A 24521-nucleotide genomic window follows, 5' to 3' on the forward strand; every position below is an offset into this window, starting at 1 on the left:
AGAGCCTTATTTTTTACTGCAACATAAATTGAGAAAAGTAAGCAATCAGTAAGAACACTCATCTGTTTTATAAATACAAGTCTTTCCAGTTAACTGTAGTTCCTTTTCTAAACAGAGCTTGCATATTTGTTAATGAACACCTTAATTGTTTGCATGTAAATTAATATCTAGGTATTTATCATTTAAAACTAGTATACCTACTGTTTCAGACAAATGGATCAGAAGAACAGAAAAATTAGTATAATTTAAACTGACAAAACTACTACTATAAAAACATTATTTTATTTGCCTTTTTTAACCCCTTCATAGATTCTTAATAATGTCTGAATAGTAACAAAGTGGAAAAAAAAATCCACCTGAATAATGACATCCACACTAGAGACTATATCACTGTCCACACTCTCCATTGGAATGTCATAAGATACCGTATACTTCAAGTCTCCACCAAAAGCTGTGAGCTGAAATAAAAAACCAAAAAACAAAGTCTTAGAAACATAACCTTCAACCAACACAAAGAAGTGACCTGGGAGAGTACAATGTCCTAATTATAGGAGTACATGGCTTCCAAACACTACTTTCCAGGGAAAATTTAACATGCTGTATGTATCAGCACAAGGACAAGTGCTGGCTTGTTGCTGTGCAGGTGGGGAAAGGTAGCTGAAGGCTCTAGAGATAATTCAGATAAGTGCCCTCATTCAGTGAAACACCTACAGTACTTTTGACAAACAGCAGAGGTTTAAGCTACCGTCCTAGCCACAGGGCACAGCATGTTGGAATTATTCACATTCCATATTCCACCTTTCAGGCTTCTTAGTCCCACAACTGCTGGTGACAACTTCAAAGCAAGATAAAAAGTAGTACCAACAGTTAGATGTATATGAAATGAAAAAGAGCTCAGAATTTGAGTGAATGTTGCCCTGTGCAAAATTAACACTTAATGATACATTTCTGAGGCTTGTTTTCAATTACTGTGTTGCCACAATTAGAAACAGGGCTGTACGGGCAAAGATGCTGGACTGAATTAAAGGTGAGGTTGCAAGGTTCCCTGTACTTAGCACTGGTGAGGCCACAGAGTTCTGAATCCAGTTCTGAGCTTCCCAGTACAAGAAAGCGGACATCCTGGAAAGAGCTCAGCAAAGGGCCAGTAAGACAATGTAAGAGCCCAAAGCATTTTTCATATGAGGACTGAGAGTTAGGGGACTAACCAGCCTAGAGAAGTCCCAGGGAGATCTCATCAAAGTATACAAAAACCTGAGAGGAGGATTAAAATAGCAGAGAGACAGGCCCTTTTCAGTGGTGCCCAGTGACAGGACAAGAGGAAACAGACACAAATGGAAACATGGGAGATTCCCTCTGAGCATCCAGTTAACACTTTTTTATTGTGATTGCGATCGAACATCAGCACATGCTGTCCTGGGAGGTTGTGGAGACTACACTCTTGCAGATACTCAGGAACAGCTCTCTGGACATAGTGCTGAGCAACCTGCTCTCAGTAACACCGCTTGAGCAGAGAGGTTGGGCAAGATGACCTCCAGAGCTCCCTTCCAAACTCTACTATTCTGTCATTCTGCTGCAAAAATGACAGTCCCAGAGCTTTGAATAGTAACCAGGGCAAAAAATTAAAGACTAGCTTGTTAGAAACTAATAAATGTGAAATGAAAGATGGCCAAGAGGCAGGTAAGAAGAATTTAATGGTCTTGTGTACTGCATTGGACAAGTTGTGAAGGGTGTAAGCTTTGGATAGGAACCAAGAATATGGAGAATGTGAGCATTTAAGTTAGTAACAGTCAAGAGAAAAAAAGGAAGATTATATTATGTCAAGAATAGGCAGAGAAGAAAGGGAGGAGATAAAAAGCTCAAAGAGCAAGAAGAGGGTACTGGGAATGTCTGGCCAGGAACACTGTAATTTGAAGAGCAAAGATAGATTGAGAATTCTGGTAATATTGTGGTTTATGTGTAATTTTTAATTACAAAAACTATATAGTTAGATCAATATGCTATATTAAAAGAGAGAAACTATGAAGGAGTTTTGACTCTGGGAACTTACTTTATTTCCTAGATATGTCTCAGGTGCTGACCAATAATAAGTGTGTTTCAGTACTTTCATAGCCTCAGTATTGTTAATACTTATTTGACGGGGTCCATCAAATTGGCTTCGCTGAGGTTTCACGCTCCTTGTGTTATACAGATCAGTAATAAGCCACCCAGTCATGTCTGATATCTGCAAGAAAGAATAGTGATGTTAATGGAGTCAGGCTTGGTGTCACTGAGAAAGCAGTCACTAAACTCAACCAAACTGATAGACCTCTAATGCTTTCATTAGCCCAGTTTGACATCCAATACATGCAAATATGCCGCTTCAGACAAGGACTGTCTCTACCTCTCTATTACACAAGAACAAAAACTGAATAAGTGCAATTTTCATCCTATTAATAAAATCATCATTATACTTATGTAATTCCTTGAGAGATGCTGATTACCTGAACTGCCAAATGACACGGAAAATCCATTCCTCTGTAAGGCGACACATGCCAGAATTTGGAGTTAACTTGGGCACATATCACAGAGAAATACAGCACATTTTGCAGCTGCCTGAGGAAAGAATATTAGGTCATGGACATAACATATAAATACCTGACTGATGGGCCAAGTTAGGCTGTCACAGACATCAGAAACCCCAAAGCAGAAACATTCTGTGCAGCCCTGAGGATTTCTTTCTTGCAAATTGTAGAATCCTGGTTTACAGAGATCACAGTTTTCACCTTCTACGTTTTCCTGAAAATGGCATATTTGTTTCGCATCAGCAATATTATTGTAACAAACAGTGAATTAGATGGGATTCAGGCATAACAGCATTCAGAAGGTTGAAAAAGAAAAGAAACTTCAGCACAGCAGGATTATTGACTAAGACTCAGAGATTAAAACTAAAACTGATCTGAAAAACTGATCAGAATTTGACAGTTCATCAAAATCTAAACATGCTCTGGGAAGGGCTCTATTGTGGTGAAATTTCAGCACATAGAAGGGTTTGAAAAGCTTCTGCCAGTTTGTCAGGCTACTTCTTATCGAGCAAATTTCACCAGAAAGAAATCTGAGACCTTTGGTGGTAACACTACCAACTGTCTCTTCTTCTGGACCAGTGTTTGGCATGTCAGGTTTACCTAAGACTTCTCTAAAGAGGTAGGCTATGTGCTTTTGTCAGCAGAGTACAAACTGTTCTGGCAAACCATGCAAAGAAGTTTATGATCCAAGCTCCAATTCACAGGCTGAAGGTGACAGCTTTCTATTTGTTAATAGCCAAACTTGGGGAAAAATCTCAGGAAAAGGGCCTCCTGACATAATGACATTTTTTAATCTTGCATTTTGACAGAAATAATATTTGTATGCTCTTCTCAAACTTTTATTTCTCAGTCTTCAAGATGCACTTGGATCACACATTTTACTTTGTCTCTAATATTAGACAGAAGTTATTTTGTATTTCTTAATGAAAAATAAAAATCTTACTCAATGACTAGACCCCAAGAGCTACGTTTCACTAAAGATCAAAGAATATGAAACTAGAGTATAAAAAGAAATAGTTTGTACTACTATGTTCACAAAGGCTGCCTAGGCTTAGAAGTCTTGTCTCCTTCATTTGATATTTGAGTACACAACTTTTCTTGTTCCTTCTTTTTACTTCTATAGGTGGGCTGGTAGCTGGTGACACACTCTGTGATCTGACCTAGACATCCGGGACACCAGGCTCATGACCATGACTGCACATAAAGGGGTCAGTTTCTACAAAAACTTCACCAGTTAGCTGCATTAGTTGATGTAGTGTTACTCTGGGTCAAAATTAGGCAAATGGTTGTATTTCCTTCTTCATATTTTAATTGGCTGATGGAGCTATTTCTTTGTTTCAGACTCTGATTATTTATACATTCAACATTCTGGATCAGATAAATTATGCAAAAGGAGTAAAAAGTTTCAGAAAAATTGTCAAACAAACCACGAGTATTTGGCTCCTTTTCACTGTCATACTTGGCAACAAATACATAAACTATTAGCTAACATTTGCTTCAGAAAATTAAGTGTAACTTCTTTAAATATTGACACACAGCTTTGTAATAAAGTTCAGCAGAATCTACAGCTGCAGGGTATTTCAAGGGGTTTGGATATTTACCAAAAACTAAAGAAGGCTGCAAAACTGCTTTCTGGTTTTGTTTTGGAATTTTTTTAGCCTTTTTTATGGTTTAAATTTTGTAATCAAATAATTAAACCATATTTCATACATACATCTAATGTAATTGTTCCAATAGTTCTTTCCAAATGCACGCTGTTTCTTCACATAAACCAGATGTTATGAATATGTTCTTTCTTTACAATAAATCTGTGACTTTGTGGAGAAATACCAGCTCATCCCTAAATCAAACTCAGCTAGGCATGCAATCATTCTGTGCACAGTCACATGTGCAGTTACTATTTGATTTTAACATCCGTTTGGCCTCTTCTTATAGAAAATGGTTTGACAGCAATATAGAGAACTATTCAACACAAGTAATCACATTTTTCAGTCCATACAATAGTTAGCAACTAAGTTTTTGGTTGTCAGATGTACAGTTACACCAGGTTGCTTCTTATAAACAGTGATCTTCCCAGTTAATCAAGTAATTTTCCTTATTAAAAACCAAGTCAATCCACAGATTCTGTCTGAAACAAAAATGACAGTTTAATACTCACTTTGCAAAGACAAGGTTCTGTGCACGGGTCTTCATTAATACTACCAATCAGGCTGCAGTTACAACGCTGACAGTTTGGATAGCCCCGATAACCAAATGCACAACGATCACATTTTTCTCCTGTGTAACCTTCTTTGCATTGACACTGACCTGGCCAAGCATCTTGAAAAGCAAAAATGGAGAAACATATAAATAAGAGCAGGCAGAAGATTGCATTCAAGATGTCTCAGAAGGTGCAAGTAACTTAACTTTTTTTTTTATTACACTCCATGTTACATATCAGACTCGGCATAACCTCATTCTCACCATCTACTTTTCATGTTTAGAATACCAGATGCATAGAAACTGCAGCAAAATTGATTTTGTGACAGCTATAACAGCATTCATGAACACTTCTAGATCTCAGACCTTCACATTGCTTTACACAGTCAGAGGCTGCCATCCCCACACAAGAACACATTCAAGGACCTGACATACCATAAATCCTAAAGGGATGATGTTATGCCTCACCTCTCCTTCCTAAATATTTGCTGTTGTTTTGAATTGGTACCTAACTGGCAGCCCTTCACAAGCAAGTAGTGTTTCCTCAAACTTCAACATCCAGGAACATAGCCGGATTTAAATTTAGAGAAAAGGCACTTCCTGCTTCCTTACCACGCTGTGAGTCAGAATGGTGCTCATCTTTAATGCAGTCAGAACTCAGAGAGCCAAATGGGTCACAGTTACAGGGATAGCAGGGGTGATCCTCATAAGGAGAAACCTACAAAATGAACATTCTCTGTCAAATTCTCAAAATATTCACTGAGAAAAGTAAAGTTACATCTGTTTCTTATCTGGTACTAGTCTGGAACTAGATCACTGGAACTAATATGAACAAAGAGTGGAAAAGCTAATATACAGCAGCAGATCAAGGAACTAGTTTAATTTTAGTAAACAGAAAATCAAGGGATTTGCAGCCTAGAGAAAACTTACATGTGGGAACAAAATTTGGTCTTCAATAGCACAAAGCTATTGTAATTGCTACTGGTTGGAAGATGAAGCCTGACACATTCAGCATATTTTTTTTTAAATATAACAGCAATTAACCTCTGTGATGGTTTGCCAAAGATTATGGAAATGTTTAAGACAAAAATGGATGCTTTTTGCAAAGATACTCTGGTTCAAAGAGGAAGGAAATGAAAGAAATCCTTGGCTCTGTGTTCAATAGGAGGACAGATTGTCTACTCATGAAGATTCATTCATTCTGATTCATCATCTATAGGCTTTGAAATACAAGGCAATACAACTCAGATGACAAGGGAAGTTTTCTGAATTGTCTTTCGGGAAAAAATTTCCTTTGAGGTGTTTCAGATGTAAAGCAAATCAGTAATGACCTCTAGATAGACATTTATTGTCTACCAGTTGATTGAAGACTTTTCTTCAATGCTTCTTATAGCAAGTGAATCAAAGAACCCCCAGCTCCAGTTTACTTCTTTGGATGATCTGTATCTGCTGTCTACCTATACACCTACAGACTCAGCCTTGCTCTCTGCACCAGTTTATACTGGATTTCTAAAGCACGGGTTTTTAAAATATGCATGAACCTGGAAAAGCAAGACCTTGTGGAGCAGAAATATAGTTCAGCATGTCTTGTTATACAGAGACCTCTACAATTGCAAGTTCACATGTTTAACTCTGGTAGTCACACCTTAACAAATGTCTTTTGTGGAGTTTAGGTCATTTTTCCAAAGAATGACACTTGTCAATAAAATGGAAAGTACACAGGCTCAGGAAGCACATACTCTACAATAATCATGTCAAGTAGAGTATTTGTTACATCTCATGAGACAAAGAATCTGATCTTAGTACCATGTAATGGTCCTTTTTAGCACTGTTTGAAAGTGGCTAATATAGGATGGTGCACAATTTTGGCTCTTCTTAAGACACTGAAACTCCAATACAGGCACTTTTTAGAGCTTTGTCTACAGGAAAAATCAGTTTACTATCAAAATATCTACATTTCCACATTAGGACTTCAAGTTTTATCTTCATTTATTCTCCAACGGCTTGACCTGCCCTCCCACACAGTTTTTCAAGCATTTTGTTTTGCACTGAAAGTTTTGGCGGCATATCAAATATAAAAACCCCCAACCAACCGCTATAGTTCTTTGCTGTTCTGCAACTGACAAAAATATATAAATTATTTACAATCAGATAAAATACACATCATCATGTCATGCTGTAATTCACCAAAACATTAGAATGGTACTTTTCCAAATCTTACTTTGTTTGGTCTAAAATATCCATCAGCACACATTTCACAGTTGATTCCAGTAGTATGTTGAGTACAGTTTAAACATACGCCACCTCCTATGTACTGGCCATGAACATCCATGCTCCTTTTCTGATCTGCAATACTCTGACTGTAATAACAATCTTCTGCTTTGTTATGGCAGTTGCACTCTGAGAAAGAACGGAAAAGAAATATGGAGGTTTTATTTACATTATATAACAGTTCCTACAACTGATATTTTGCAAAGGGGAAAGTATAAGTAGAAAAGCCTACCAATCCATCTCAAAAATGTGGGTTTTTTTCTGTTTAACCATGCTATATGCTTCAGCTGTCTTGATAGACTGCCTTTCTTAGCAAGTAAGCACATTTCAAAACCACTGTCACCACTTTAATAGCACTGTTTTTAACAATATTCTGTAGATCCCACTAAGACAATTCTGTCTGTACTGATGTCTATAGTGATGTGTGCTAATAACAATATCTTTCCTATAGTTACTATATAGTTATAGCTATTTATATATACTATTATATAACTATTTATACATACTATTTATAGCTATATAATAACTATTAGTAATTATATAGTTATATCTATTGTTCTTTTATCTTCTATCCTCTGCATTACAGAGGAAAATGTGCCTAATTTTTCTCTTATTTTCATTACAGACAAAAGTCTGAGAAGTCAACACTGACAGTAAATGAGTATAAACTCAATTTAGGTTAGCAGATACTTCAGTCTAGTCATAAACACTTACTTTACAAAAGAGTTGACATTAAGACTTGAATAAATACTTCCTCCAAAGAGACCACTTTTCCATATGCAACTGTAAATTTATCTAATAGGTTCTTAACTGTCTGCAGCTCATACTGTGCATTATCTATGTGAAAAGAGAAGACACACCAACTACCAACACATTCAGCCATACTGGTACAACTAAAGTCTATCTGTCAGACAACCTGAAATGCAATTGGCTGATAAGCAGTTTCTTTCAAAACACCTGTTATCAGAAAAAAGGTGTTTATCTAACAAGATTTATGACCAATGTAAGACATTTGTATTTCAAGTGCCTAACAAAATGATTGATGTATCATTTTTACAGGAACATAATAAATTCCCAAGTCTTTAAAAGAAAGAGATTCTGAAACCTTTACTACATGGCAACTTCACTAGACAGGGAGTCACACTGGATATAATATTTAAAACAATCTAAACAGTTACAATTAGAAGTAGGTTTCCTACCTTTAAACAATCCCATAAAGGCAGTTAATAGTTTCAGATTTTTCTTGGGAATTAGTATGAATATGTATGAAAAGCAACCTCAAGTAAGAAAATAATAAACCTTGATGAAACAATCTAAACCTCTGTGCATACTTACTCTCACATTTGTTCCCAGCAGAAATGGTTCCTGGTCTCCACGGTTTCTGGTGATAGCCTGGACAACACTTGTTACAGCTCTCTCCACATGTGTTGTGTTCACACTGGCACTGCAATTTCTAAGAATAAAAAGTTTGCTTTCTTGAAATATTTTTCCAATTGATAATTTAATCAATGTTGCCAAAAGTCTGTCTAATATCAGATCTACATAAAAGAATGTCAAGACCCAGAATTAGCATTGGACTGCTCAACCATGCTGCATCATCTACCCAGGAATAGTCTTTCTGGAACAGGAGGGACAAATCTCTTGTGCTGCAAGAGAGATTATTTCCTGTTGTGACTCTTAAACTGTTTAAATTTAATGCCAAAGAGTTTATTTTGAGAAAGTTATATTACCAGAGACCCAGATATGTTTGCACAGAACATGAAGAAAATTATAGCAAATAATTTGTGTACACTGTCTCATAAGATCTCTTTTAGCCTCCTCTTTCTCGGTTTCCTTAGGCAAAGTCCTTTTATTTTTTTTAAATTGGAAAAGTTGTTTTCTGAAAATAAATGAATGAGATTAAAGAATACCTTTGTGATTTCATCCAGAGGGCAGCTCCGAGCATGGCCATAACAAATACACATACCACCAACAGAGATGTCCTTTATTGAATAATAGTACTAGAAAAAAAAAAAAGGTTGAAAAACGGATGAATAAAAGACATTTATTTGTAGTTGCATCTTCCACCCTACTCTGGAAAATAAAATACCAGCATTCGAGTATTCTGCAACTTGAAAAATAAAAGAAAGACTTGAAAATTATAGAAGCTTTGAATTTTTGCCAGTTTTGGAAATCTGCCATTTTGTGATGCATCCCAACCACACCATTATTTTTCCTCATTGGTTCATAACATTAACTGACTTTAAATAAGTATGCACAATTCCTCAGCTTCAGGAAAGACCACCAAATGTAACCTCAGAAAAAATTTACTTGTAAAAAAACACAACCTTTTTCACCCTGTGAGAAGCCACAAAGCATAACAAATTGCTATATTTTAATTTAATCTGTGGAGTAACAGTATGCTTTCTTAAAATGGGAACTTTGACTTCCCTTAAAACCAGTCTGTGCACTCACTTCCTGACCAGCTCTTTGCTACTAGTGTGTAGGCAGTGTATTATTCTATCCAAATTCTTAGCTTAAAAATCGGTGATACAGCAGAGTACAGTCCATTAATATTGCCAGGTGGTGAGTAAAAGCAACATACATAAGGAAAGGATTTAATTTTCAAGGCAAAGAAGAGGCAGGAAATGACCATCTGGGTTCAGTTACAGCTGCAGTATCAGCATGATTGGCCAGTTTATATCCTGGGAAGCATGTACTCCAGGGGAATGAAAAAGAAACACTTTTTGAGGATACTTCTAAGGAAAGAGTTCAAGACTCTCAGACCTAACAACCCTACAGTCATCTGCTTCAGGAAGACAAGGCAGCCCTGGGTGGTCATACATGCTGACTCCTGTACTGTTATTTCTTTGAAGAATCTTGAAGATGGAGCAAACTAGCTTCTTTGATTTCATACTTCGCAGAAGAGGAGAGAAGAAGGTCGAGGCTGAGAAAAGTAGGACGACAAAAGCAGAACTGTATTTCTCACTGAATCCCCTGCTTCATCTGCTTTTATGTCTGTTTTCTTAAAACTCACAGTGTATGGCTCACAGCAGCTGTGTTCAGCTTGAAGCTGAATGAGACCAATGCTAACCAAATGCTACACACAGAAATAAATATCTAAATGTAATACAAAATAAAGGTGCAGCCCTTTTACAAAACTACGTACAAGAAACTAAACACAATTGAAGAAAAGGTCCTGCAGTTGCACCAAAAGCAACCTCAAGTGACATTTCCATCAGCCAAACCAATTTTTTATTTTAATGACAAAGCATTATAAAAATGTTCCTAGCATAAATCAAATACACAAGCAAATGAACCAAAAAGCAAACAAATAAAAAACTATCTCTAAGAAGCATATTTCTGTTGTTTCTGACAAAGTACTGTTGTTAATAATGTCAAAGGGAAGGCAAGAATTATTTAATAACCTATCAAAACAGCTCTGTGAATGTCAAGGCTCAAGTACTGTCTCCAGCTCAAATAGATCAGAAAAGGCTTTCCCATCAAGTCATACCAAATACCATTTATGGAGAATCTGCTTACCCTTCTGGTAACAATGGGGTCTAGTTCTTTAGGATCATTATGGCTGAGAGTCATGAGATCAGCATTAAGAGTTCGAATGCGCTGCAGTCGCAGGCGAATGTATCGTGCAGAAGTAAACTCCAAAAGCTTTTGTGAAGGATCATCAGCACTAGGCCTACCGTTGATCAGTGACGTGTGAATCTAGAAAGAGAGACTGGCTCAATCATAAACATAACTGCAACAATAAACATCTTAGCGTGAGAATTAAAAACACAGAACGTAAGCTTGTTTTCCAGCAACTCAGGATGGTGTAATGTTAAACTACCTAGAATTCTTTTTTTTTTCCCCCACCCTCTACTTGCAGGTAGAATTCCCGCTTCGTGACTCACAGAGTTCCAAAACCACCACTCTCAGCTAATCACAGCCTCAAGTCTCCTGGACTTTCATGGAGACAGCATAAAGGTAAAAACTAGTCCGTGGGTTTCCGTCCTCTTCCTTATTGAGATGGAACATGTAACTCTGGTCATAAGCACAGTTTTGTCTTTCCAGATTTCTCCTCTGCAATTTGTAAAGATCACATCACAAACCGCGGTAAAGTGCACATGCCCAATCTGAGTCATTAATCCTCTGCTTCATGGGGACAGGGCTGCCCAATCAGCAAGGACTACACAAGTGATATGAGCATACAGTGGGAAACACAACACAGATAACTGAAAGCAAAGTGTTACTATCACAAACCAACCCATCTGGCCTCCATGTTTCTCTCACAAGCCTAACTGGCCCACTGTGATGGCTTCTGGTATCGATTTGCACAACTTATTCTAGCAACAGCTCCTTCTTTCTCTCCAAAGCAACTTAGGAACACACAAGGATTTAGTCTCATATGACCATGCAGTTCCTGCACTGTTTAATGGAAGAAACTGAAAAATAAGACCTCAAAGGCCTCACACAAATGTTAAACAGTTCACTCGGTATCACAGCAAATAAGGAATCATGCTTTTGGCTTGTCAGCTACGTTTTAGAGTTCATGGTATACCTTCAGTTATGAAGAATAATTTTGTTTCATATGCTACCCTTTATAGTTTCAACTTTGTCCAGCACTGTCAAATTGTTCCTCTGAAAATGTTTCTAAATATTACATAATTTTGTTATTATTTTAAATCTCAATTTTGTAGTGGACTTTGAGGCTTCCGAGACAGTAACTGTGTTATTTCAAAGACATACGGAGAGCAGTAATGGCATACACACTCCCAACATTACAATATTGCCATTTATAGGCTATTACCATTCTTTCTAAATATTCTAGTATTGTGTTCAAAGTATTCTATACTGTGTTCAAAGAATGTCACTTTTCTAATGGTCCATTCAGAAACTACCCATCACCAATTTTCCAACTTCAGAATAATAGTTACGAGACACACAACTTTTTCCAGGTCTGAACCTACAAATTAACATCACCTTATGTAATTTTCAGCTCTCGTAAAAACACAGGGAATTCTTCTACTCCATTTCCTACTTTAAAGCAGAATTTAGCAGGCTTTTGTTAGATGTTTGACCAATCTGTTCTTGAAGACCACTGTTGGTGGTGACTCTACAATCCTCCAAGGCAACCTATTCCAGCCCTTTCTGGCTTTATTGTCAGAAATCTCCTAACCTCTAAACAATGTTTTCCTTGTTGCAATTTCAGACCACTTCTTCCACCCCACCAGATATTCAGAACAGATTATTCCTCCTTGTACCCATGTTTTATACAACTGAAGATGGAACATGCCCACCCCATCTCAATCCGTTCTCTCTAGGCATACCAGGTGCAAAATATTCATTCTGAAGTCATTCTGCTGGGAACTACAAGACAGAATTGTTGGCCAAATATTCAAGTATAACCACACTACTTCTACTGGAAAAATATATGTATACATTCACTATAGACAAACACAACTTTATTACAGAGCACCACATCCTAGTCTTCTCAAACCTTAACTACAGAGGTAGAATTTTCTGGGCTCAGTACTATTTTTACAACAAAAAGAGGAGGATTTAACCATGGCATTGGGAGTTCTAGCATGTTGTGTTTCCTCTTTAACACCTAGACTCTAGAGATTTAAAGATCCAGAAAGGTCTCTTAAAACCAGCTGGCCTTACCTCCTCTGTGACACATGCCATTGCATTTTCCGTAGTCTTGCCTAACTAAACCTCTAATTCTCTGGTAATATATACTCTCTCTACTCATGAGTAGTGCCTTCAAATGATGAAATATGAAACATTATTTACATTTTAACTCCAAAGTTATCTACTGGCTTGATCAGGATGAATTCTGTAATACTGCATTATAATTCTACAGAGACAAAAAAGGAATCTTTCCCAGCAGGAAAAGGAAGAAACAGTTGGTATAGGAACTAAGACACTAAGGAAGAAAAACACTTTTTCTCCATGTACACTTCTGCACTCTAATATACTGCTTAAATATGGCCTACATACATGGATATATTTGCACTATATATTTTTGGCTTACTTGTCCTCCATAATTCAAGACCATTTCCAAACAACTGTACTTTAAGCCTTGGAATTCATCATGAGCATTAACTTCATTACATGGATTTCTAGAAGCAGATCTCCAAGCACTATGAATGACGTAGACAGCAGAGCTTACAGTAGAGCAGCTATGCCTCTTCAAAACTGTGAAAAGTCTAGCAGCCAAACTGACAAAATGTCTGATATGGCAAAAAAATTCTATTAGTAAGTGACATCTACATTTAGATCCTTCTGATCTGTGGGGTATATGCTTACATCATTGCAATAAACATTTGATTAAAGTGAATGGGACTTGATGTAACCAAATTTCTTTGTGTTTTTTTTTCTTGCTGAAACATCGTTTTAAGTTCATGTGAAAGTTTGACACACTTTAGCCCTGAGCTGCATACACTCCATTCTTTTTTTAACCAAGAAATCAAAACATATTTGCTTCTGTTATGCTAAGAGTTACTAGCATTCTCCATGGGATAACCGCATTTATTATCACAGCCTTACATTATACACAATGGAGTAACCACTGGGTTTAATGTATCATTTCATTATGTGGCTGACACTGTGTAATAAACTACCCAAGTACAATGAATAGTTTACTAAAAGCAAGAACAATCAACAGTGAGATTGCACAACTTGAAGCTCTTTTAATTATGCTACATCCCTGAAACAATGCCAACACTTGTTTAGGAGTTCCAGCTGTGCCAAGCACTTCAACAGTGTCTGCAGCTTTATCTCACACAACCAGGTGCTCCTAACACAGGGGGTTTCTATATTAAATGAAAAACCTGACACAACATAGAACTTCTGTTATAGTCTTTCATGATAAAGCAACAAATAATTCACAGCTAATAGCTATCATTCAATCATCTGGGGAGAAGAAAAATGTTTAGTAATGGGAATATGTAGAGCCAGAGACATGTTTCATCCTGACATTTAGAAGTCTGATATACTGGTGTATGGTGTAAAGACAGTATCATTAAAGAAGGATAATAGATTATCTGGTAGGGCTGAAGGCAATGAACTCTGTAGCTGAACCCAAATGCCTTCAAACTGCTATCAGTCCATGTTCTTACTCACAAATAACAAGCTCAAAAACAAACATACCTCTCCATGTTCCAGAGGAACTAGTCTGGAGTAATAGGAGGTGCAGATCACTTCATCATCTCTCTTATAAGTTGGCGGCCCAATTCTTGGTGTAATATTATAACGAGTTAAACATTCAGTATCACTAATTGCATAGTACTGCCATGGTCTGAACTCTGTGCCATCTATAGAGCGTTCCAAAATCCAGTTTCCAGGTCGTGGAGCATTAGCAGCTTTGATAATGACATATGCAACTTGAAAGACCTAAAAAAATGCAAGAAGGAAATTTTAACACTTCATTATGCTGCAGAAGACTGCTAGAAGCCAAGTGGGTAATAAATTCTAATTTTAAAAGCAGTATATAGTTTGCCTGGGAAGTGGGTAAAATTTGGTGCAGTGACTGGATAAATTTTTTTGCACAAAGTTTTGACAAAAGGCCTGTCTAATCTTATTAACAGAAACATCTATATTTTTTTGCCCAAAAATCTGAACATTACACCAAAATATTTGTTTATGTGACTAAAAAAGACAATGTATTCCATACAACATTCTGTGTAATAGCTGAAATCTGCATGCACACTGTACGTTTCAGCACTACTTGGGTCTAACTTTCTTTCTATGGGAAATTCCTATTTAGCTTCACTGCACCACTGAGGGCTGCAAAGAACTAGGTTGTTGGGTTTTTTTTTATTTTCAGAACAGCTGCAACCCAAACAACTCTTTGTTTCAAATTTTAGCTGGGAGTTTAATCCTCTCAGCAACAGCATTTCTGACAAGCTTTTTACACCCTATATTAAAGCACTCTGTGCATTCCATTTTCATTTTGTGTTAAAGTTATTTAAGCAGAAGACCGTTTACGGACACTGCTGAAAACACTCAGAGACAAATAAAATTAATGTGACAAATATAAGCATGATAACCTTATTTAAGAATAGTCGCTTCTTTAAGATGTGTACTTTCTAAGCTATACAGGTACTGACTACTTTTTTAACAATCCTGAGTCCAAAGTGAACAGCACTGCTCAGCACTCTTGTGAGTAGCCAGGGCAGTAATTATGTTTATATCACCTTTTAAATGACCTTGTCATGGCAGACAGATAACCCACACTGGCCCTCAGCCAGCCACAGCATTAGACCCACTGAAGTGCACTTACTGCACTTTATCTTCTTCTTTGCCCAGTACCTACTGCATCCCCCCACATTTTTAACATGGTCTTTGCAAACTTTTAAAACTCCTATTTGAGGAGTTTAATGTCCTATGTACATTATAGTACCAAGCCATATTTACATGAATAAAAAATGCTGTATTATTCAAGCATCTCAGAGGTATGTATTCCCACCATTGAGCAGACTGCGTGGTCAACTGGTATAATCGTAATTCCTGTGTGCATGTGCAGTATTAATACTATGTTGAGATCCAATGTGGCCACAATCAGCAATGTGAGACATTTTAAATTTAAGTTTTTTTAGAGTTTTCTTACTTTTTGCAAAATGGATTAAAACCAGAGCAAGAACAGCACTTGCCACATAAGAGCAGATTTTGATTTTGTCAGAGGGAAAATAAACACACAGAGGTAAGTAGTAACTGCATTGTGTGTGCAATTCTGGAAACTCCTTTTTAAGTGAACAGAGATTTGCTTAGCAGATCTTGCAGACATGAGGAGGAAAAAAAATGGTGATACTTACCTTCAAATGACTTACTAGTTTTAACACCTTAAAAAAAGTTAAATTATCCCAGTTCTGATTAAAATCAGATGTAACTTAAAGCATGATATTTACTTAGTCTGCTTTTCCTTTCAGGCACTCCAGTTTTATCCTTTGAGACAACAAGCATATACAAACAGAACATTTCCAGTTGTTTCAATAAAAACAAAAAAACTTTACACAAACTCAGGATTTTGTCCACTGACTTTTATGACATTTCAACAATGCATGAAGTAAAACAAGAGAAGTCTGCTCACTGTTTAGTCACAGCCTCACAGTCTTAGAAATAAAATTTCTCTGAGGTCTGTGAATCCTCTGCTGTCCAGCACAACCTTAAAATTTCAGAGTTAAGTGAATACCAAGAATAATAATCCAGCTGCCATGAAAAGAATGTCTTTTACATAAAACTTCCATCATGCCAACAAGCTCCAAATAAAAAAAAAAAGCAACATCTAAAGTAGATGCTTTTACAGCGAAAAGAACAGGACTCGGGCAAACTCCAAGCCAAACAACAGTGTTTCTTACATATATTAATTGATTCAGTCAGTGGTATTTGAGTTATATGCTTGTTTCACACTGAATCATATTATCATTTTGGTACCCCTAACCTGAAGACACTTGTACATGACACAAGTCACTTGTATGGGTATTTTCTCCATCACAGCAGAGAACGGCCGAAAGCTATTAAAACTAGGAAACTTTCTTTGGCTGAGCTCCTTTGAAGTCAATCATTTCTCTCAACTGCATAAAAGATGCAAGACTGAAGCCCCGTTTTTTTTCAGTGCTACGGTAGAAAATTTTCCTGAAAAACTCTTCTATGACATCTTTTATTTATTTACTTTTCCTCTCTGCTTGCTGTCATCAATTAAACTACTTCCCTGCTTATTACACAGTCGGCTGAACAACAAATGATCAACTTTTGATTACAGTGAGATTTTTCAAGACCCATTATAGTCTGCAGCTGATGTAGCTAGTTTTAAATCCAGTTCCAACTAGTAACAATGAGCTATACTTCATCAGAAACTAACTGCAGCCACATCTACAGAAATAAAAGATATTCACAAGAGTATGCAGGTTAAATTTATTTTAAATATCAATTTTTCTTGGTGAGTGGGGTGTGAAGGGAAAAGCCAGTTAAAGATAAAAACTTTCACAGCAACCGTGCACATATTCAATCCACAATTCAATAAGTTAAATCTTTTCAAGTCAGTGCTTTCCCAGGAAAAGTACAGCCATGCTTGGTACTCAACACATCTAGGAATTGATTTTTCCCACACTCTTGTCAAAAGCTGAAGTGGAGGTATTTGACACTATAAACCCAAAAGACACATTCAAAAATCAGCAAATGGTTCCATAAACATTTGCATATGCAAGATGTAGCAAACCACTGCCTTCCTTTCTCCCAGTCCTCTCAACTCTTGTCCATTTACACACATAACCCATAGGTTCCCAAAAATATTTAATGGGTAAATTTACAATATAATGAATACCAGCAACACCAGGAAAATTAGTCAGTCCTTGAAGTAATATAGGTTAAATAGAAATCAAAGGATTTTGTACAAATGCTCTGGCAGCCAAGAAGTTATAAGAAAAACTATTAGTAGGAATTACATTCTCAGGGATTCTGTTCCCTAGCAAGGGAATTAAACTGGTGGAAGGGATTAAGGTGTTCCCAGTATTTGCAGATGAAGTTGTTTTAAGGAATGTCAGCAGTAGGGGTTTCGCAGACCTCATATCCCACAGCTTCTGCAACCCCAAATGGATCTGGGCCAGGAATTCCTTGTAATGCAAGTTGATTTTCCAACATCCTTAGAGCACTTCCTCACATATTTTACTTTTGTAAGTTTTTCAGGTTTCAACATCACCAAAGGTGGTTTCTTACAATTCTCCACTCCCAGTGCCCACCAACCAGCCAGGTAACAAACTTGACCTGTGTGGTAAGAGCTAATGATTTGTATACTTTAATTTGACTGTATAGCTTTCCCAGAACTCATTTCCTTACTGAGCTACAAGGGTAAAAAAGGGCAAGCCTAAACAAGTTACCAATTCCCAAGCAGCCATAGATTAAAAGCGTCATTTTACAGGCATTTCAGCCGTCACTGTAAAGACCAGCCAAATAAACTAGCACTGAAGAACCTCTTCTTTGCAGCAGCAATACCAACATATCAAGTCACTCCTGCTTTATTTAGCTTTTGTAATGATCTTGTTTCCCTGAGTGCAGATCCAGCAACAGCAAGTGCATTGTTCTTTAAGCACATTTATGAATGAATCCTTCAGCCCATTCATCAGGAAATTTTGTGCATTTTTATTCTCAAGACTGTAAACTCAGCCAGCAGTGGCCATACCGTAGATACTAGCCAAAAGTCCCCATTTCCAAGGGCATAGCCAGTGCTCTACAACCCACACAGGTACATGCATTCTTAAGCAGTTTTCTTGGTAGTCTTTTTGGATACAGACTCCCAGTTGTAATTTTCAATTTACACAAATGCAGGCAACAATAAGGGAAGATTCTGCCTTTTCATAGCTATGAGTATTTGAGCCCCAGACTCCAGAAGTGAAAAATTAAAGAGAAAGATGAGTCCAAACACATTCTCCCCCCTACCCACCCCCCTATTTCAGAAATATTTAACCCATTGAGAACAGAGGTACCAACTGCTACTTCAAAAATACACCCCAGTTCAAATCCAAACTCTACCTGACACTGAAAAATCCTGAGAGAAGGATATGATTTTAGGACCTCAGGATCACTCTTAGTGTCCTATGCATACCTTACTGAAATCACACTGGCATAACATAACATAAACCACCTAATACAGAAGACCAGAAAATGAACAACCCTGGAGGAATGCAAGGCTCTTGGCAGACTGGTTCCTGAAGTTTTATAAATTCAGCTAAATCTTTCCTTAAAGATGAGTGCAGAAAGGAAATCTAAGAAACAGCCAAGTGTTTGTCAAAATAGCGTGACAAGTCTTGTGGCAAAAATGTTTATTACAACTAACATTACTCCACATTGTAAGTGGAACTGCAAAATCCATTCTGTTCAGTGCTGTGAATACATACAAACCTAGTTACCAGAAAAGCTTCTTTTTTTCAGATTTTGTTTTACAGTCCATAAAGTCTAAAATTAATCTGTTCAAACTCTCAAAGAGTAAAAGACTACATGAAGGGAGTAAAAGGATCTAGGCAGTGTTGGTCAACAGCAGCTGAACATGAGTCAGTGGTGTGCCCAGGTGGCCAAGAAGGCCAATAGCAAGTGGCCAACAGGACTAGGGAAGCAATAACCCGCCTGTACTTGACACTGGTGAGGCTGTGCCTAAAATCCTGCGTTTAGTTCTGGGCCCCTCAGTACAAGAAAGACATTGAGGTGCTAGAATGTGTCAAAAGAAGGGCAACAAAGCTAGAGAAGGGTCTAGAGAACAAGTTTCATGAGATGGGGACTCTACAACTAGGTGAAAAGAGCTTGCAGTAAGGTGGGTGCTGGTCTCTTCTTCCAAGTCACAAGTAATAGCACAAGAGGAAACAGCCTCAAGTTGCACCAGGGGAGGTTTAGATTGGATATTAGGAAAAATTTCTCCATCAAAAGGGTTGCCAAGTATTGGAACAAGCTGCCCAAGGAAGTGGTGGAGTTACCATCCCTGGAAGTATTTAAAATATATGTAGAAGTGGCACATAAGGACATGGCTTAGTGGTGGACTTAGCATTGCTAAGAAAGTGGCTCAATTCGATGATCCCAAAGGTCTTTTCTACCCTAAACAACTCGATGATATTCTGAGTATCAGCCTATATTGTTCACAGAAATGCCTTCTTAAGGGACAAAGATAGCTCCAGGTGCTTAACAGAGACTGTAATGCCCAGCAATTCCTTGTGACACTTTGCTCTGGGGAGTCTGTGATGTTAAAAGTGCAAAATAAACTAAATCCAATAGAATTTCTAGTCTCCCAAATTACATTCTATTTGATATTGATTCATTATTTGCAACTGTTGTTTTGGAATAGAAGAAAAATTCATTTTACTTAAGAACTGCATTGTAAGAATGTACAGATGAGCACCCTGAGTCTTGCACCATCAATTTTGTAAAGACACAAAAAGCGTTTAAAGAAGCTTGCCACATACAATAAATTAGCATTGATCCAGTGAAGTCAACAGAATAGTATTGTTTTATATCAGCAAAAAATTTGTCCTCAGAGAAATACCTTCTTGCCAACTGACTTCAAAATAAAAGCTCTGTGCAAATCCTATTAGGATATTTACATTATTTTCCATTTTATAATAGCAGAAACTACAAATTGGTCTTACATCAGCCTCCAACTGGTCATCCAGTACTCATGAAATACTCATGATCTATGAATTAATCAGGAGTGGGGGTATTTTCTCAACTTGATATTATGAGTCTTCCAAGAACAACTGGTCTTGATTTATATATATAATACAAGAACTTTGTGATATACAAACTTGTGCCTTTCTGCTATGCCTAACACAAAAAACCCATGAATACCTTTAAATGTCTGATGTATGGTCATAAAACTGAGGAAAGCGTTCTTCATCTAATGGTGTGACAGAGGAATACTTTACAGCTGGCCCAAGCATGCTGCTGACCCTTACAGGCAGCAATGATTTCAATTCATTGACATTTCACAAATTAGCTGTCCAGAAGAGTCAAACCCAGGCAGAAATGCTGGTTTTATCTAAAACTTTGTTTCTGTAGAATTGCCAGCCTAGGAAGCTCAAAGTCATAAATAAAATCTTGGTATCAATATCACACTTCATTGCTAAAGCACTCTTTCCCTAGTTCTGGACCTCTGCCATAGGTTTAATGGAAGGGGAAGAGCAGGCAAGATTATCATACATCTGGGTACTGGAAAAACTGGAAGGAGTATCAGAATACATGTACCTAGTTGTTACGATCCATGTGAGCTAAAAAAACATGATGTACCCACTGACTACCCTTAAAAAATTATCAGCATTAATTATAAATAGCACAGACTCTGCAAAGGAAAAAGATCTAAACAGCAATTTCAATACTTATTTTATTAGCCCTCTTTTCTTAATAAGATTGCATTGAACTGCTCTTCAGTCCAGCTGGTTTTAGAATAAATAAACTATGTGCAAGGTAGACTATTAGGTGAAAGAATATCCTCTACTCCTTTCAACTCTGAGCAGAGAGATGAATGCAAATACAGGACACAGCCTGGCCAGAACTTCACCTAGGGTAAACTGGATTGGAGCCAATTTTCACCAGGGAACCTTCCTCATATCTGCCAGCCAATGCTACGTTCAGCATTTACCAACCTGACTGCTTGGATTATATCTCAAAACAGTGCATCGGTAACAATCCCAAGAAAAAAAATCCATACCTGTTACTGCTAGAACGTCTACTTAAAAAAACATAAATAATGACCAGATGGTCATTCTTCACATCAAAAAAGGGTGATAACATATTCTATACTGTGATAAAGAAAGTTAAAGGACATTTACTTTGATACATTACTTGACAAGAGTACTTGGCGAGAGCAAAGCTTGAAATGTGTGAAAAAGTACCAATGCTAAAGATATACTGCAACATACAGATACTGACTTTCAGGAATACTTTTAAAGATCCTAAGAGAGTATTTTAACTCATTCTCAAGCAAATTTATGCAGTAATCAGTTACTAAAATCACTAAGGTTTTTCAGACTCTTTTTGTGTTTTCTTTGCTTGTGCTGACTTGCTCAAAGTAAGCACACCAAGTCAGCTCTAATAACTCATTGACTTCAAGAGATATCTATTAACCAAATCCTTTCTCACAGAGCAGTAATTTACATTCAGTATGCATAGCCTTAGATGCCTTCTCTCTCTAAGACTCTCCAAGGAAAACACAGAAGAAAGGCCCCTTGGGGGAAACTTTTCAAATCGAATTAGTGAAACTGAGCGTGGGTCAGGAGAGGGAAGATATGTATTTGGTGGAACATCAACAGCATTAAGGCTGTTCAGCTGGTCTGTTTCCAAAGTAGAAAATGTTCTATGAGGAAAAAACACTAAGGCATTCCCTCCTCCTTCATTTTTCCTTCCTGTTTGTCCATTTACAAACCAAACACAAAGGCAAAATCTTCAAACAACAAGAAAGTCCTATCCAAACCTCCTGTTACTGACAAAAGATACCCGGTGATTATTTTCCTAACAGTTCTGCTTTCTAATTAAAGAGAAAACTAGACACTTGTTTAACCTACGCTTCATTTTAAAACATCAAAGTTAACCCTTCTGTTTTAATCTTTAAAACAACTTTCATGCAAGGTCTACAGATCTTGCAAAAGCTTGTTACCAACTGTACACTCAAGTATGTATTTCTTAGTAGCAAAGCTTCTTCCAGAGTTTGGAAGCATCCCCGTATTAATAATGGGATTGTTGATTTTCAAACAGCTTAGTTCAACGCAAAGACCTGTTCAAAGCAAAACAACAAGCAAAATCCAAGAAAAATACCTGTTCTTCAGAAATCATTTTGTGTTTTCTTGGAGCAGGGTAGGAGACAGACTTCTGATTCTTCCATATTTAACAGGCAAACTAATGAATTAGCAAGTGTTCTGTCCAGTTTAGCAGACTCCTGCCTAAGAATGATGAATCTCTCCGAGCTTTGCCATAAAGTGCCAAAAAGAGGAAACAAATTCTGCCCAGTTACAGCTTCCCAAGGGTCAGAAATCACTCTTTTTAGAGACATAATCCATAGCAACTCAGAACAATTGTTAGCAAAAGTTCATAGAAGATATAACATAGAACATTTCTTCCCAGTGCTTCTTCCAACAAGATGGTGATCAGAATCAGTCAGAAGAGAAGCACAGAAACTGAAAAAACAACTTTTCCTTCAGTAACACTAACTTCGCCCCATTTATGCATGTTTCACTTTTTAGTCCTGAAGAATATCTCTCAACTGAGGAACGTTTGTGTTTCCAGGGTTCTGGAGATCCTGCAGTTGAACTTTCTGATATTTTACACTTCAGTCTATTACATTGCATTAACAGGTTTACAGATTTAATGTGAATATGAAAAATACTGAGGAATTTAAACAGAAGAGTTTAACTTGATATCTACTGTAAGATAACTGATGTGAATACAATAATCCTCAAGTCACCTTTCCCTCTTCCTCTGAAACTCAGTATCTGAGTTACAATACCTATGGATCTAGAGTTCATATTTGGAAGTATGTTCTGTTTTCTTACAGTAAACATCGAATGTTTCTACCATGTCCTCCAAATCATTTACTCTTTTACTAAGAAACTGTACAGTGATCAGGTAACAGACTGATAAAGTTAATAAACAGAAACAGATGCATATATAAATCCTCACATATAAAATCTGTGCTTATGACAGTACCCTGAAAACACTGCTTGCTGTCTGAAAATCAGCCTTTGATAACACAGTTTCAAGTAATTTGCATTAAATCAAAAGCGGGATGGGAAAATATTAGAGGAACGTTGGGGAAAATACAGTAAGGTCAAGTAGAAGAAGGTTGCCAAGGCAGAAGGAAGGCCTGTATAAGCACTCTCATCCACCCATACACAGTTGTTACTGTGCCACAAATTACAACAAACTGTGACCTATATGCTTACACAAACATAGTCACTTCCACTCCAGTCTGATAGGAATGAAATCTCCAAGATGCTCTAGAACAATAATTGACAACTCAGCTAAACTCAGTTCACGTTAGCTTTAGCTATGTGCTACTAAATGATTAATTGCTAAATAACCCATAATCAAAACACAGGAAAACACAATCAATTGCATTGGCTTATATCCTACATACAATAAATGATGCTTACCTAAATATTACTCACCTGTCTTAAATCCAAGGTGATAGTGACCCAGTGGTATTGCCTCCCATTCTGAATGCTCGGACTTTGCCACCAGTTATTGGTACCATCAATTGCACTGGAAATTGGGTGCTGTTCTGTTTCAAGGCAAAAAGAAATTGAACATCTCTTGAAACTACATTGTCAATGCATTTTCTCCAAATCAGCACATTTATTTCACACGGAGCAGTTTCTTCCTGTCATAAACAAGTAAAAACTGAAAACTACTCAATGACAAAAAGGCTGTCATTGGACTCTGGAGTGCTTAACAATGATTAAGATGTTCAAGCCTACTTGTCAGTCCTTTGCTCAAAGGTAGTTTCACTCACATAGTAGAGAGGCTAAAAGTAAAAAGTACTTGACCCTAATACACCCTGCATTCATAGGGAAAGGTCAAAAAGAATGACAAAATCCCAAAAAACAAAACAAACAAACAAACAAAGCCCAAACACATGAAACTTGCCTTTGGGATTGGCACTGTGGTGGTCGCAGACACGGCACTGGGCGTTGCGCAGGGGCCGTCCTGGGACATGCTCCACCAGTTTGCAGAACATCTCTGGTCCCTTCTCCCCACAGGTAGCATTGGTGGATATGTGAGCATTGCTGGCCAGGTTCAAGATGGCAGGGAATAGGCCTGGAAAAAAATAAGTTATCACCTTCACCATAAGGCAAGCATAATACAGACATGAGTATGAGAAAAGCCTCTGAACACAGAGGGTTTCATAACAAACCCCTAGCTTACAGTCAGAGATACAGAAAAATACAGTGAAAACAATTATTTTTGTGAAAATATTATCACACCGCACTGACACTAGCACATCAGTCATCATACACCTGCGGTGCTGCAGCACTCTAT

General features: G+C 37.3%; 1 protein-coding gene across 1 annotated transcript in view; it reads right to left on the reverse strand.

Annotated features, from left to right (window-relative positions):
- The window catches only part of LAMA1 (laminin subunit alpha 1), a 79405-nt gene extending 55171 nt beyond the window's left edge, over positions 1–24234 (reverse strand). Inside the window, exons 1-12 of the mRNA XM_005153483.4 lie at positions 24129–24234; positions 23651–23763; positions 14163–14405; positions 10554–10733; positions 8942–9031; positions 8367–8484; positions 6982–7160; positions 5373–5478; positions 4720–4880; positions 2635–2775; positions 2048–2221; positions 357–458 (exon numbers count right to left, since the gene is read on the reverse strand). Coding sequence (XP_005153540.2) covers positions 357–458; positions 2048–2221; positions 2635–2775; positions 4720–4880; positions 5373–5478; positions 6982–7160; positions 8367–8484; positions 8942–9031; positions 10554–10733; positions 14163–14405; positions 23651–23763; positions 24129–24219 — 1698 coding nt within the window. The 5' untranslated portion in view covers positions 24220–24234. The remainder of the gene's footprint in view (positions 1–356; positions 459–2047; positions 2222–2634; positions 2776–4719; positions 4881–5372; positions 5479–6981; positions 7161–8366; positions 8485–8941; positions 9032–10553; positions 10734–14162; positions 14406–23650; positions 23764–24128) is intronic.
- Positions 24235–24521: the final 287 nt, after the last annotated feature.

This window comes from Melopsittacus undulatus, chromosome 1 (assembly GCF_012275295.1).
Source record: "Melopsittacus undulatus isolate bMelUnd1 chromosome 1, bMelUnd1.mat.Z, whole genome shotgun sequence".
NCBI classification, from domain to species: Eukaryota; Metazoa; Chordata; class Aves; order Psittaciformes; family Psittaculidae; genus Melopsittacus; species Melopsittacus undulatus.